The 13,467-nt window shown below is 36.2% G+C and overlaps 1 protein-coding gene across 2 annotated transcripts; it reads right to left on the bottom strand.

Moving 5' to 3' along the window:
* Window positions 1–1,448: 1,448 nt before the first annotated feature.
* LOC148231378 (uncharacterized) lies at window positions 1,449–13,056 on the bottom strand. 2 transcript variants are annotated; one of them, XM_088195210.1, is made up of 10 exons: window positions 12,744–13,056; window positions 12,544–12,661; window positions 12,359–12,472; window positions 7,697–7,805; window positions 7,491–7,627; window positions 7,181–7,337; window positions 7,043–7,110; window positions 6,926–6,971; window positions 5,510–6,849; window positions 1,449–1,624 (listed from the first exon to the last, which is right to left on the bottom strand). In XM_088195210.1, exons 1-10 carry the CDS (start codon window positions 13,034–13,036, stop codon window positions 1,574–1,576), a joined length of 2,433 nt encoding a protein of 810 aa, XP_088051336.1. In that variant the 5' UTR covers window positions 13,037–13,056; the 3' UTR covers window positions 1,449–1,573. The 2 variants fall into 2 exon arrangements, with proteins under 2 accessions (XP_088051336.1, XP_088051335.1); XM_088195209.1 differs by lacking the exon at window positions 1,449–1,624 and having other exon boundaries at window positions 3,475–6,849.
* Window positions 13,057–13,467: the final 411 nt, after the last annotated feature.

The raw sequence follows: 13,467 nt of genomic DNA, 5'->3' as shown, positions 1-13,467 counted from the left end.
AAAATCATCAAACTGATATTCGACTAACTTCACACACCTTCGTTTGGTCGACACACTAAAGGAAGACAATTAGCGTGGCTAATTATAATATTAATTTAAAAAATAACTAATTATTGCGACAACTAGTGTCGTCGAGACGATACAACAGTTTTAAATAAAAAAATCACCGTTTATCATCATCATCAATTAAAACAACAATCAGGTGTACCAACCATCAACACCAAATTATCAGTATATCACATATTATCAACACTTATTCATTACTTTTATCATAGGCTTTGCACTCACTGGCAACACTGATCGAAGCACTCACAAAATTATTAAAAAAATATACTAATTTACTAAAAATAAAAAAAATCTCAGAGGTGAAAAACGTTCTACGGCGACTGTTTGTGCACGTTAGCTTTTTTAAAACTAACATCAACATTTTTACTAACATAATACTGTTACTTTGTTTCAAATATTCATCAACAGTAGGACAAATAGTGAGGTAGCTCTCTCAGTACGTTAACGTTGTTTTGTCATTTAAATATATATGCACACACAAACAAAACACAAAAATTATGGGGTTTTTGGGAATTTCAGTCTAATAAATAAATATATATATATACACCATTGCGGCAATCTTTTTTCAATTGAGCTGGTTAGGTTGGTAGCGCGCCCGCTTGAAATAAATTAAGTAGATGCGTAACAGCACTACCAACGCAAAATAATGGTCTTCAAACATGATTTCGAGACCATGAACGAATTAAATATAAATTGATTTTTTTTCATAACATTTATCAAAATTAATAAATAAAAATTACACATCGAGTGCAACATTTCGTATAAAAAATAATAAAAATAAATAAGAACTTAGCCTAACGTACATACATAAATATTTTTGATTATTTTACAAAATTTTATTGAATGTTTTCCTTGATTTTGCGTTTTAGTTTTTTTTTGGTTTCGTCACCGTGTGCTTAAACAATTTAGTTTATTTACATAAAAAAACAACCAATATTAGTTACAACTAAAAATTATCCAATATTAGACCGAAAACATCCCTCGTTTAGTTTACACTTTGCACCACAGTGTGATATACATATATATAAATTTATATACAAGTGTGAGTCAAATGAAAACTAAGTATAGTAAAAACTCAAAACGCTGTTAATTGGCAGCAGTGGTGGCAGTATAAATCGAGCATACAACACAAAGGTACAGCAGTAGCTTAAAATAGTCACTGCACTCGCAACATGCACAAAATGGAGAAAAAAAATTGTCTTTTGAAGAATGCAAGTTTAATATGGCAATGCAACAGTTAAAGAGCATCATATAGAAGTCGCCGAATCACCTCTGGTGATTTTCACATATCTAACGTTTAATTTGACTCACTCTCGTATATATTTTTATATTTATTTATATATATGTATATTATATATATATATATATATGTATATTATATATATATATATTACAAAACGTGAACGACAGTGTTGCCAGCGCGGTAAACAAACAAAACACAGGAGTCCGAGGCACGGCCGCATCTTCGAAACGCAACACGCGAGGCGGGAAGCGGAAGCGCCGGCTCTCACTTATAATTTCCGCTCTGCCCGTTACCCACAATCGTGTTGTTGACAGTCTGTAAAATCGAAAACCAGAAAACCGTCAGTCTTTTGCGACTGTAATGTATCTGGCTTCGGGACCGTTGCTACCGTTCTATCGGTGACTTATTCGACTCCGTCTATGGTTTCTATGCGTTCGTTTTCTATTTACTTCTTCACAAATCAGATAAGCCTCGACACAACAACATAAAGCCGATCGATAACACAAATAACGTCAGAGAAGCCCCAAAAATCTAATCAAAGCCGAACGCTAAATTTGCCACTGGAGCACATTTACGTACAAATGGGAGCGAGGTGTGATAATGAGCGATAGAAAGAGAGAAGAGAGACAAGCCGAAAGCTTACTGATGTTAATTGGACCCACACCGTTTTTTTTTTTATAATTTCATATATAAAATAATAAAAATAAAACGTAATTTTGCTCAACTCGATAAAAAAAAAAAAAAAAAAAAAAGAGTTAGACGTTTAGATATTTGTTAAAAAGTTATGCTATCAGAGTTGAGCAAAACGTTTAGAATAGTTAAATATTCACTTTTACATTGCACGTATCGAGTATCGATTCATCAGTTTGATTTGGCTGTCGGCGATATTAACTATTAAAGATTGAATTTGAGCATTATCTGATTTGCATTTTTAATATAATAATATAAGTAAAGAAAAAACAACATACAAACCGTCGTTATCGTCGCGTTTTAGTTAATATCGTTATTATCATAATTATAAAACCAAAACTTCGCGTATACGAAGCGATGAGATGAAAAGTGAATATTTATTAAAATAAAATACATATCTATACATAAATTGAACGCAGCGATAAACAACAACGGTTAAATATCATCTCATAAGTCACCTATTAATTTTATATTATAATAATATATAAATGTAAGCAACGTTCCCAAACCAGGTAAAATGAAATAATAAATACATGAACGAACAAACAAAACATACAGGTATAAACCTTTAGGGATTCGTCGATTGATAAAATCAACTGGGAAGGAATATTTTACTGAACTATTTCCCAGATTGTCTCTAAATAATAACGACAAATCGCTATAGGTTAAAATTTATATTTTACCAGTCGTATATAACACATAGAAATATTTATTTCTGTATAATTTAAAATAACCATGCATAAATATGTATTATATATACTAGTAACTCATGTTAAAAAGCGTGCATATATAACGATAAAATTGGAATTCTACACAACAATGGAATAAAATCTAAGTATGATGATTGAATAAATAAAGTAATATAAATTCAATTAAATCCACTTCCACCTTAAAAAAATTATAAAGTGTATAAGGGTAACAATAATAAAAACATTATTTATAATCGGTATATTAGAAAAAGGATCTGCATGCTTGATTCCATTCCGACCCATATTGTATTACTAACACTTTACCGACCAGTAAGTTTAATTTGCAAACTTATAAGATATGTTTTAAAAATATATCACGGTATAGTCTTCAGTATAAAATGTCATGTTTATAATTATATTTTATCTATAAAATAAGAGAAAGATGATTTTAAACCCAACCAATGCAACAACGTTAGCTGTCGGTAAAGTGTTTAATATATATATAAAACATGGGCCAAATTATATATACAACTTGAACTTTAATGTAAATAATTATATCGTTTTTCACTTTAACGTCAAGAATTACTGATAAAAAATACGATATAATTACTTACTTCGCTCAACATCTATTGAAATATGCACATTCACAGCGGTAAAATATTTTGCTATAATGGAAAGCGAAAGGGATAATTTCAAGGATCAACGTTAAACTCGCAGACTCAAAATAGCAAATTGAACAATATTTAAGGTTGTATGATAGTTAATAATATAAAAAAGAAGTGATCGTATCGTTAAAATTTTGTTTATTTTTTACGTATGGCGAGACGACATGCCAGTGGATAAATTTAATATCAATTATCTAATCAACATGCTTCAAATCAACATTATATAAATTAATACATCTTTAAACGTACAATAGGATAAACTTAATAAAAAAATATATATAAAACACGTTGCGTAACAATTTGAGAATGTTAAAACGATTCAATGGCTTGTAAAAAAATAAGTGCCAATGCATACCGTTAAAATGTATGTGTATATTTACAACTATCTAAATACTGAATTTTAACATTGCATCATAACCAATGCACTTTGCAAACAAATGATCTATATATCACGAGTTTGATTATAATATAATACTAAAATAAAATATCAATGATTAGATATAACCATAACCGTCTATGAATAAATATTTTTTTAAAACAATGTGGCACGTAAAACACATAAAATACAAACTATATTTAATAAAAAAAAAAAGTAACAACATAAACATCTAGTAATAGTTTACGAGCGCATTGGTCGTCTATCTATCGCAACGAAGAACAGTATCGTAATTAAAAAAAATAACTACAAACTTCAGTCTTTATAAATACAATTTTTATGGTTGTCGTGTCGATTAAAATTGTGAATATTTTCCAATCGACAGCGCAAGATCATATTTTTTTACATATATATTTTAAATATATAGAAACTTACAAATATAAACACTTCAACTAATTGTTGAATATATAAAATGTGTATATTAAATATACAAGAATTTTAGTTTGTGTATAATTAAAAAAAAAACTTAAAAGCCAAATTCAAAAATTTGAACAATTTTAAATATATATATTGATAAACATGTATATGAAGATATTTTAAAATACTGATCATAAAATGTCACTCTAAAATTTAATTTGTGATAAGTTATAACATTTTATAGACATTTATATATAAATATTTGATAAATTTTTGTTTATATAAAAATATGTTAAAATCTGAATCGAGCGATGGAAGAGTTTCCATCGTTGTCTATTTTGTGTACTCGCACTACAGTAACATAAATATAGTCATAGCCAATGCATACAAATATATTTTATATTTTCTCTTTGCCTATACTTTTATAAAGCTGTTCTTTCCTGCACTAAGGCCTTTCAATAACAGGCGAACATCTCGATACCAAAATATGGTAAAATCATTCCTAGTTTTTTGTATACAATCTGGAATGTCTTTATATGTATTCCAAAAAGGAAGAATGAACAATTTGATATTTCGACTAAAATTATTGTAAAAAAAAATGCGCGAAATCTTTTTAGGATTAGGTTTTACTGCTCAAATATTTAGATCGAATGAATCCTGAGGAACTTACGCACAATACTACAAAGTATTAATTTAGAAAACGTACGTTAATTTACATTAAAAAAAGTTCTTGCAATTTTTTTTATTATCTTTTTTCAGTGTTGTGTGCAACTTTTTGCAATATCTGACATCACAATTAAAATATTTTTTTTACTCTAGATGCTTATTCTAGCTTCGTACCAAAAATATTATTTTATGGCGAAATTGTTTGGGTATCAGTTTCAGGATACATTCTCTACATATCTTTCATAATTGAGTCGAGTAAGTATTCAAAAAATAATAAGTCAAAATTTGATCCTACAAACATGCCAGGCGTCACTATTCTCAAATCCGATTTTAAATTAGAAAAGTCTCAATATTTTTTATAATCTATGTACTAATAAATTATAAAATTAACCGACTTAGCGAGTATTTTAATCTAATAGGTACGTCTACGAATACTCGGTTAATAGTTGCATATCTACGGTGGAGGCGGCGGAGGTGGCGGGGGAGGTTGAGGAGGAAGCGGAGGCACATTGGGAGCGGGCGGCGGACGGGAGTACACGTTCCCGTGGGGATAAAAGTAAGGGTTCGGCGGCGGAGGGTGTTGGTACATCATGACAGGTGGCGGGTTGAAGTGGTGCGGATACATCATCATGATCGGCGGAGGCGGGTTGGGATATCCGCCCGCCTGCCTATGAAACTGTAGGTGTTGTTGACTGACCTTATGTTGTTGCGACGGATGCTGAGGCATCCTCGGCGCCTTGTGAGGCCCGCCGTGTTCCGTCGCTCCGTCGTGAGGTCGCTTCCTCGAGCCCTCCACCAGTTCCTTCGGTATCTTGATCTTCAAACCCTGCGGGGGCATCGACACCGGAACCGGCGGCGGCTCCGTCCTGAGACGATCCTTTGGAATTTTAATTTTAAATTTGGTCGGAGGAGAAGAGTGAGGCGCAACGTTCGCATACGCCTCCTTAGGTATTGTGATCCTGAGGGGATTCGCCGGTTGGGGCGGCTGCGGAGCTTGAGGGGGGACGTTCGCCGGGGGCGCGATAAAGATCGGAGGATTGTTAGCCTCCATTTCTCTCCGCTTATCCTTGTCTTTTTTATGTTTCTTCTTCTCCTCCCGTTTGTCTCTGTCTTTATGTTTGTGTTTGTCTTTTTTCTTCTTTTTGTCAGCTTTATGAGGCAGAGACTCTTTCAGAAGATTAGACACTAGGCCGGGATCAGTTTCGACGCTGTTAATAGGCGGTAGAGAATTCGGCTGCGGTTCGATAGGAGGAAGTTCTTCTTTTTTGTTCGGTTGAATTTGTTCCGGTTCGGGTAGCAACTGAGACATCGACGGTGGCGAAGAAGAGAAGGGAGACAGAGGTGTAGGTAGGTCTTTGAGAGGAGCCATCGTAACGGGTGGCCTCCGAGAAACTTGAGGTTTTCTCTGCGGTTCCGGCGGAGAAAACAACGAAGGCGGTCTCTGCGGCGGCTGTTGAATCAGCTGTTGGACGATCTGGGGTTGAGGGGGAGGAGGCTGCGGCTGCTGCTGAACCTGAGGTTGCGAATGCGCGCGAGACGAGTGAGGAGGCGGTTGAGACTGCGGCTGCGCTTGCATGTTAGGCAATTGAGATCTAGACTGCGGCCTCTGTTCCGCCGCAGTAGGCGGAGGACCGTGCGATTGCGGGGGAATCTGAGGCGGTACATTAGACGAAGAACTCCGATGGTGTGGACGGGACGACGACGACGAGGAGGATTGCGTAGGATGCGGACGCATCGACTGATTCGCATCTTTGCTCCTCTGACTAGGCGGCCAACGGTGCTGCGTAGGCGGAGGAGGAGCGCCCTGCGACAGAGGTGGAGGATTAGAAGTCGAACCGGACTGCCTAGATTGAGAGCCGCTCGGCGGCGCTTCTGGCGGCCTCGGCATCGAATTGGAAGGATGAACAGGCTGCCTTCTCCTGTCTTGGTGCTGCTGTTGCCTCTCTTTATACTCTCTGTAATCCATCTTGTTGGGATTAGGAACTAGCGACGGATTGACCGGAATGGACGGACCGAAAAGTAATCTTTTGTCGTATTCTGTAAATAAGAATTGAGACAATTGAAGTGCAAAAAAATCCCGAACGAAACAATTCATCCAAAAAAGTTTACTTACCAATTTTATCACAATCTTCAGAGGGCGCTTTTCGTTGATCTTTTTCCTACAAGTTAAAAAAACTTAACATCGCGAAACGCTAATATAAATTAATTAGATAAAAAAATGAGCACTGACTTTACTAGAGAAGGATGCCGAGTTACTATTAGAATGCGAGGCGCTCGGTTGTTGTGGAGAATTGGTTCCTAAAACCGGCTTTTGCGATAAGTTTCGGTATGACAAATAGAAATATCGAGACCGAAATATCTAACGAACCTTGCGCATTCGATATTGACTTAATTTTCTTCTTAAGTCGGGCCGGACAGCGATCGAATATATGCAAGAACTCAGCGGTGAGGTGCTCCAGCAGCTCGCCGGTGACGGACCGGTCGACGTAATAGAACCAATGCTTTCCTTCGTTTGACTGCGGAATCTGAGTCGGCGAAATCACACCAAAGTTTACATTATGCGATAGTAACGTCGGAGCGTACGATGAGCAACATCGCTTCTCGTATCAGACGGTACGCTGGTTACTTACGTTTGACATAATATTTTTGGGGTTATCGCATTATACATGTTATCTCACCTCCCAGTTGCTCCACTTGGAGGCCAGGTGAATGCAGAAACACGCCACCACTGTCGGCCTGTACTGCAAACACATGGTCGTGAGGTGGAGGCTGTTGGAAGCCATGAAATAAGACGTCTGCGCCAAGTCTTTCGTAGCTGCAATCACACCGGCATAGTGAGGATCGATATGCGACCGAGTCGAGTGCGGACTGAAGAGGTCTGTACCTTTGATCAGATTGCAAGTTCGTACGACGTGGGTATGCGGATGATCAATGGCCACGTCGAAACCGAGCGTCTGCAGCAGGACGTTCTCGTTGAAGACTAGATCCTGCGCCTGGATTGACATATAATTTTAGTAACATAAAAGGGTATATTATGATTTTTAATATATTTATATTTAATTTTAGGGCCAGTCAATTGCATTTATTGTACCTTCTTACCTTGTTAAATAATAGTTGATTTCGATTTTAATTGCAATTCGTAATCATTATTTTTACATTAAATTACGATGAGATCGGATATTTTTATAGCATCTTTAAATTCTCAGTGCAAAAACATATGCAAATACTAATAAAAACCTTAACTGCTGAGCATTATTTTGGCCTAGTCGATCTTGAAAACTTCACTTTCATTATGCTTCGTATTTATTATTTCTTGAAGGAGGCAATAAGAGACATTTTGTGCCATGTCTTCTTTAACAATTCGATAAAATTAATATTGTAAAAAATATTTCAATGTAACTAATAATTTGGTCAGACAGGAGTTCAAAACCTTCTAAAATTATTAGTCTATTATTGTGTCAATGAACAGTTATTCCAAATGTGGCTTTGTCAGTTACACGATCTTCATTATTTAGCTCAATTATAAATAATAGAAATTAAAATTACTTCAAATTGATCCCAACGAAGAAATCATTAATACAGCCATTAGCTGCTACAAAGAACTACAAAAAGAAAGGCAAATCAAGAAACGATCTAAATTTTCCAACCAAGTCCTTCCACAATGGCAAAGGTCAGGTGGGGCTGATGACACCATTATATTAAGCAATTCATGTTGTTCTTTAGGCTCCGAATAGAAGCGTTCAACGGTTTACTTTATATTTTTTTGTCTTTACAACATATTAATGGATATATAATATAATGGAAAATATATTATTGAAGGATGTAAAGAGTAAAAATGTATTTCAGTGATTTTCATATTTTTCAATAAAATTGAAACAGATCTGATATAATTTGTGTGGGTTTATATGGAAATAAACGATTCGTTATACGATCAACTGTCCTAGAATGTATCTAGGCCATAAAGCGAAGTATGGGGTAATGTTATTCCTTTAAATTTTATCTCGATTTAAAACATACTAACTTTTCCTTGTAATATCAGGATGACTATTTAAAATGACTTTTTCTACAAATCTTGCAAAATGGGCGATAATTAGTTGTCGAAATAAAAGAGAAATTAGTGTGTCGAAATAAAGTTTAGAATTTACTAATGTAGCTTTCACTGAAGACTATTAAAGATCCGTATATATTTTTCTTATCTTATCTTTTAGCATTGAATTTATCAGTTTCATTACCACTTATTCGTCGGGACAAGGTTTTCTGTTTTACTACATATTGTCAGTATTGATTCTGAATTTATAGTGTGCACATAAAGCATATGGTACTATGGGAATGATAACTATTTATTGCATCTCAATATTTTAAAGATTTCTTGCGTAGCAGGATCTTTAAAAAAAATTGATGGTCCGCAGATCCTTTTAAAATTTAAATGAACTACAATTAACATACAAGTTATTGCTAAAACAACTTCACCCTCAGTTATTTTTAAAAAGAATATTATTATTATAATTTTGTATAAAAACACAGATTTAAAAATGAGCAATAATTAGCAATAAACATATAAAGGTGATGCCAGTTTATTTTGAATCTTGTTAAAAAAGTTTTAGCTGAATTTATTTTTTAACATTAGATTTATGGCACTCACTATATAATAGATATATACAGCAGTGGCGCGCCGTCCATGTCCATATATGCAGTAGATTCAAAACATCAATCCGCATGCAAGGTTCATGGAGCCAACTCAGCCGTTACACGTGCTCGTGTTTATAGTGGATTAACCGTGCATGCAGGTTGACGTTTTGAATCTACCGCATGTATGGACGGCACGCCACTGATAACACAGCTGTGGCCAATTGAAAGTTTCATAGGCAAGATTTCACGAATTCTATTATTAAAATGTATTCTTTCTTTTAAACTTGTTCTATTGTATATTTTTTATGATCAAGTGCATTTGTGGTAATAATTTACAAGATATTTTAACTTGTAAAGCCTCCTCAGTTGCACATTAGCTCGGTTATGTAAAGACAAACCCAAAATCATTGATAGATCTAAACAAATGTCGATCACGGTAAAATCTAAAATAATAGCATATCTCGAAGAAAAGGTTTCAATTCTAGAGATAGCGCCAAGAGTGGTTCTGCTATTAGAAAATTTATTAAAAAATATCGTGCAACAGGAGTTCTAGAGAGGTTCAAGGGAGTGGTCAGAAGTGTACGGCGTCTGCTCGAGAAAACTCCAGAATAAAGGATATCACTGCTACTGTAATACAACCAGAATTACAATCTACTTCAAACTCGAATATTTCGAGACGGACAGTGAATACACGTTTGATTGAAGCTAGAAAGCGCGAAACCCAGCAAAAAAAAAAAACACTATTTACTGAGAAAATGAAGAAGAATCGCCTTGAATGAGCAAAAGCTCATCGCCATTGGGTCGTCGAAGATTGGAGAAAAGTGGCTTTCTCCGCCGAATCCACATTTAATCTGTTTGGAGCAGATGGCAAGCGACTGTGTGCCGTAGAAAAAGCGAAAGATTTCATCCCATATGTATTAATAGATTCATGTGATGAACTGAGGGTGCCAGACAGCTTATGGATTGGGCTCTGTAAATTTAGTCCAGCGTACCATTGAATGCAAAAATACATAAATTGGTTGTATAAAACGACTTTATTTCCACCCTTGAAGAACTTTCTCAACATACTGCCGAGCCCATTTTGCAAAATGATTCTGCGCCATGCCATTACAGTATTTTATCTGGGTTTTTTTACGACTCTTAATATTTGAACTTCTTATTTTTGAAAATCTAGTCACTATATACCTATTTTTTAATGACACCCATCCAATTGACGAGTTTATACCCGTAAACCTAGTGTTAAGATTATATATGTGTAATAATAAATATATTAATAAGTTTGAGCTTTGGATGATTCTCAGAATCGTATGGACTATTATTAGAAAAATTAAGATATTGTCTATTTTTCTCAAATCTTCATCTCAACATAGTTTTCCTAAAGAAAATGGTATTTAGAATCAATCCGGTCGACCAAGAAAATTTTTTCTCGAGTTTTTTATTTATGCTTTGTAAAATTTGCAAAGCAAAAAATACCCTCAACTGTAAATTAGAAGTGTTTCGAAGAACGTGAAGTAGGTCGGGTTGATAAAACTTTTTTGAATCAGCATTTCTATTTGTTTCTATGCATATATTCAATTATTTCATCGTCGAAATACAACTCTAAAAACTGCAAAATGTTATTGGGATCTCTTCCAATTTTATTCTCAGTTTTCCAATAAACGTATATCTATTGGGTGGAGCCGATAATAGAGGCGCTTTTATTATTTCAGACTAACGCATCTAGGGGTGACTAGATAATAATATATGATGTGCTGCTCGTAGATGATGCTGAATCATCAAATTCACAATTGAATTACAAAAATATTCACAAAACACAAACACGATAATGATTATGCAGCTACTCGTGAATAATTTTTTCCTGATTACAATTTTACGAAAACTAAATGATCCATTCACGGTGATCAGTTTGAAAAACACCAAATTCTGCACACTTTACTCGGTAATCTGATCGCTCTATAGCTAAACGAATATAGCGAATTTAAAAATGTTTGATTTCGAAAGTGTGTGAGATCACAAATTCACGAGCGTGTTTCACAGCAAAGAACTGGAGTACACAAGTACTTTGTAGAAATGTTTGATTACAATTTTATTATATTTATTTATTAGAAATCTAGGTTTTCTCCAAATGAGTCACGGTATGTTATACATAAGCTCGTTTATTTATTTATTAGAAATTTGAATAAAAAAATTATGATTCAAAATGTAGTGATTCATCAAGCACATGCATAAAGGTCAGATATGAGGCCAGAATATTTTATTTCAGTTGGTTATTATTGCTGTAACACTGAAGATCAGTACAACCGGTCAATCTGGCGATCGCATTTCGACAGTTCATTATCATTATCGCTCGCAACATTGTCAGATGTCAACACAAGCCAGCGTGTACTTTGCCACCGCTCTAAATACCTTGGAGTCCAACATAAAATTAAATAGATTGGTTGAGTTGTTCATGGGGTGTTCCCGTTTTTGACTCGAGTGAGATATTTTATAAGATATTTCTGAAATAAATAATTTATTGTCCATTTATCTGACCAGGCTGATGATAAAATTGTGACCGAGATTAGATTTTATTCTGATTCAAAGTTGATTTGTTGCCAGTTGAAAATACGATGAATTGTAGCAAAACAATAATAGGCTAGGATAATACAAATATGATTCGTACTCACACTTATAGATATCTGAATCTTCTTTAACAATAAGGAATAGTTGGCCTCGCTGTGATTCCAGACAATAAAGCTCGATTCGAGAAGACAATGAACTAACGCGCACCATAGAGCATATGAAATGAGCATCTTTGGCGATGTACATACTGACTCCCGAATACCCTCATCATCATATAATAAGTATTGAGTTTTCAACGGCCATACTTTGACATGCATTTTTGAAGACCTACAACAACATATAGATTGTAATTTACCTGTTCTTGATAGTGTTTGGACTGCACGTCTAGCGTCGGTTGTACTTCGCCCCGGTGCAGGCACAAGTGGGCTACTTTTATGACGTGCTCTAGCTTTCGCGGTTGCTCCTCCACCTGCGGTTTCGAAAGTGAGTCGAGGGGTCAAGGGTCGGGGGTCGGGGGCGAGAGGGGCGCTGAGTACTGACCTTCGCCGCGAGGAAGAGAGCGGCGGCTGCCATCGCGTTCCTGTGAAACTGCGTGAACGAGTGGAACGCGTAGAACCTGTGCATGTAGACGATCGCCGTGTTGATGCACAGTTGAGATCTGAGGCGGCGGCGAGTCAAGGAAAAGGTGCGCGTCACAATCGAACGTGCGGCGTCGAAACGTAATAAGCGAAAAAGGATACACCTGCAGGCGCTGGCCCATGTCCTGGATGAGGTTGGCGGCCTGCTGGCGGTACGCTAGCTCCTTGTCGGCGTCGAGGCCGCACACTCGGCTCGGCGACTTGGAGAGCTGTTCGCGCGTGAAATACCATCGCTCCTGCGCGTTGGCCTGGCCGCTGCCGCCAGAGCCGCTGGATCCGCCGGCCGCCGGGGCGGAGGCCGATGCGGCAAGGCGTCGGGCGGACGCCGCGGCGCCCCCCGCGGGCCCCGTCGACGCCGTCGCGCTCGCAGCCCCGAGCGCGCGGCTTGCGGCCATTACCGACCACCGACGAGAGCGCGGGCTTGCGAGCGCCTCGTCGGGGTCGCGACGGACGCTCGCGAACGCGCTTCTTGCGTCATGTTCCTTTTCTCTTTTCTTTTAGGTATTTCATATGGGTGAAATTTGCACTTACAAAATTATATTTTATTTCCCGACACTATTGTGTCGTAAAATTGCTTTATTTTACTATAAACATGTCTTAGTTTTGCTACCATATCTAGGTTCAAATTACAGATCTCTACTAAATTGCATAAAAGCGGCAAATATTTTATGTTTTTGACAAAAATAGCCGAAAAGCTTAATTTTATTAATTGTAGTTATATCGAACGACTAAAAAATATGGGTTATATAAATATGGCCAGGATTAGATCTAACATTCTTGGCTCTTTCATGAGGCGGCTAAATAAATAAAAAAGTTGTAAGACATA

This window comes from Plectrocnemia conspersa, unplaced genomic scaffold (assembly GCF_051122295.1).
Source record: "Plectrocnemia conspersa isolate PC_06_02 unplaced genomic scaffold, ASM5112229v1 ptg000010l, whole genome shotgun sequence".
NCBI classification, from domain to species: Eukaryota; Metazoa; Arthropoda; class Insecta; order Trichoptera; family Polycentropodidae; genus Plectrocnemia; species Plectrocnemia conspersa.
Note: the sequence above shows the minus strand (reverse complement) of the source record. Positions and strands in the feature narration are given on the sequence as shown.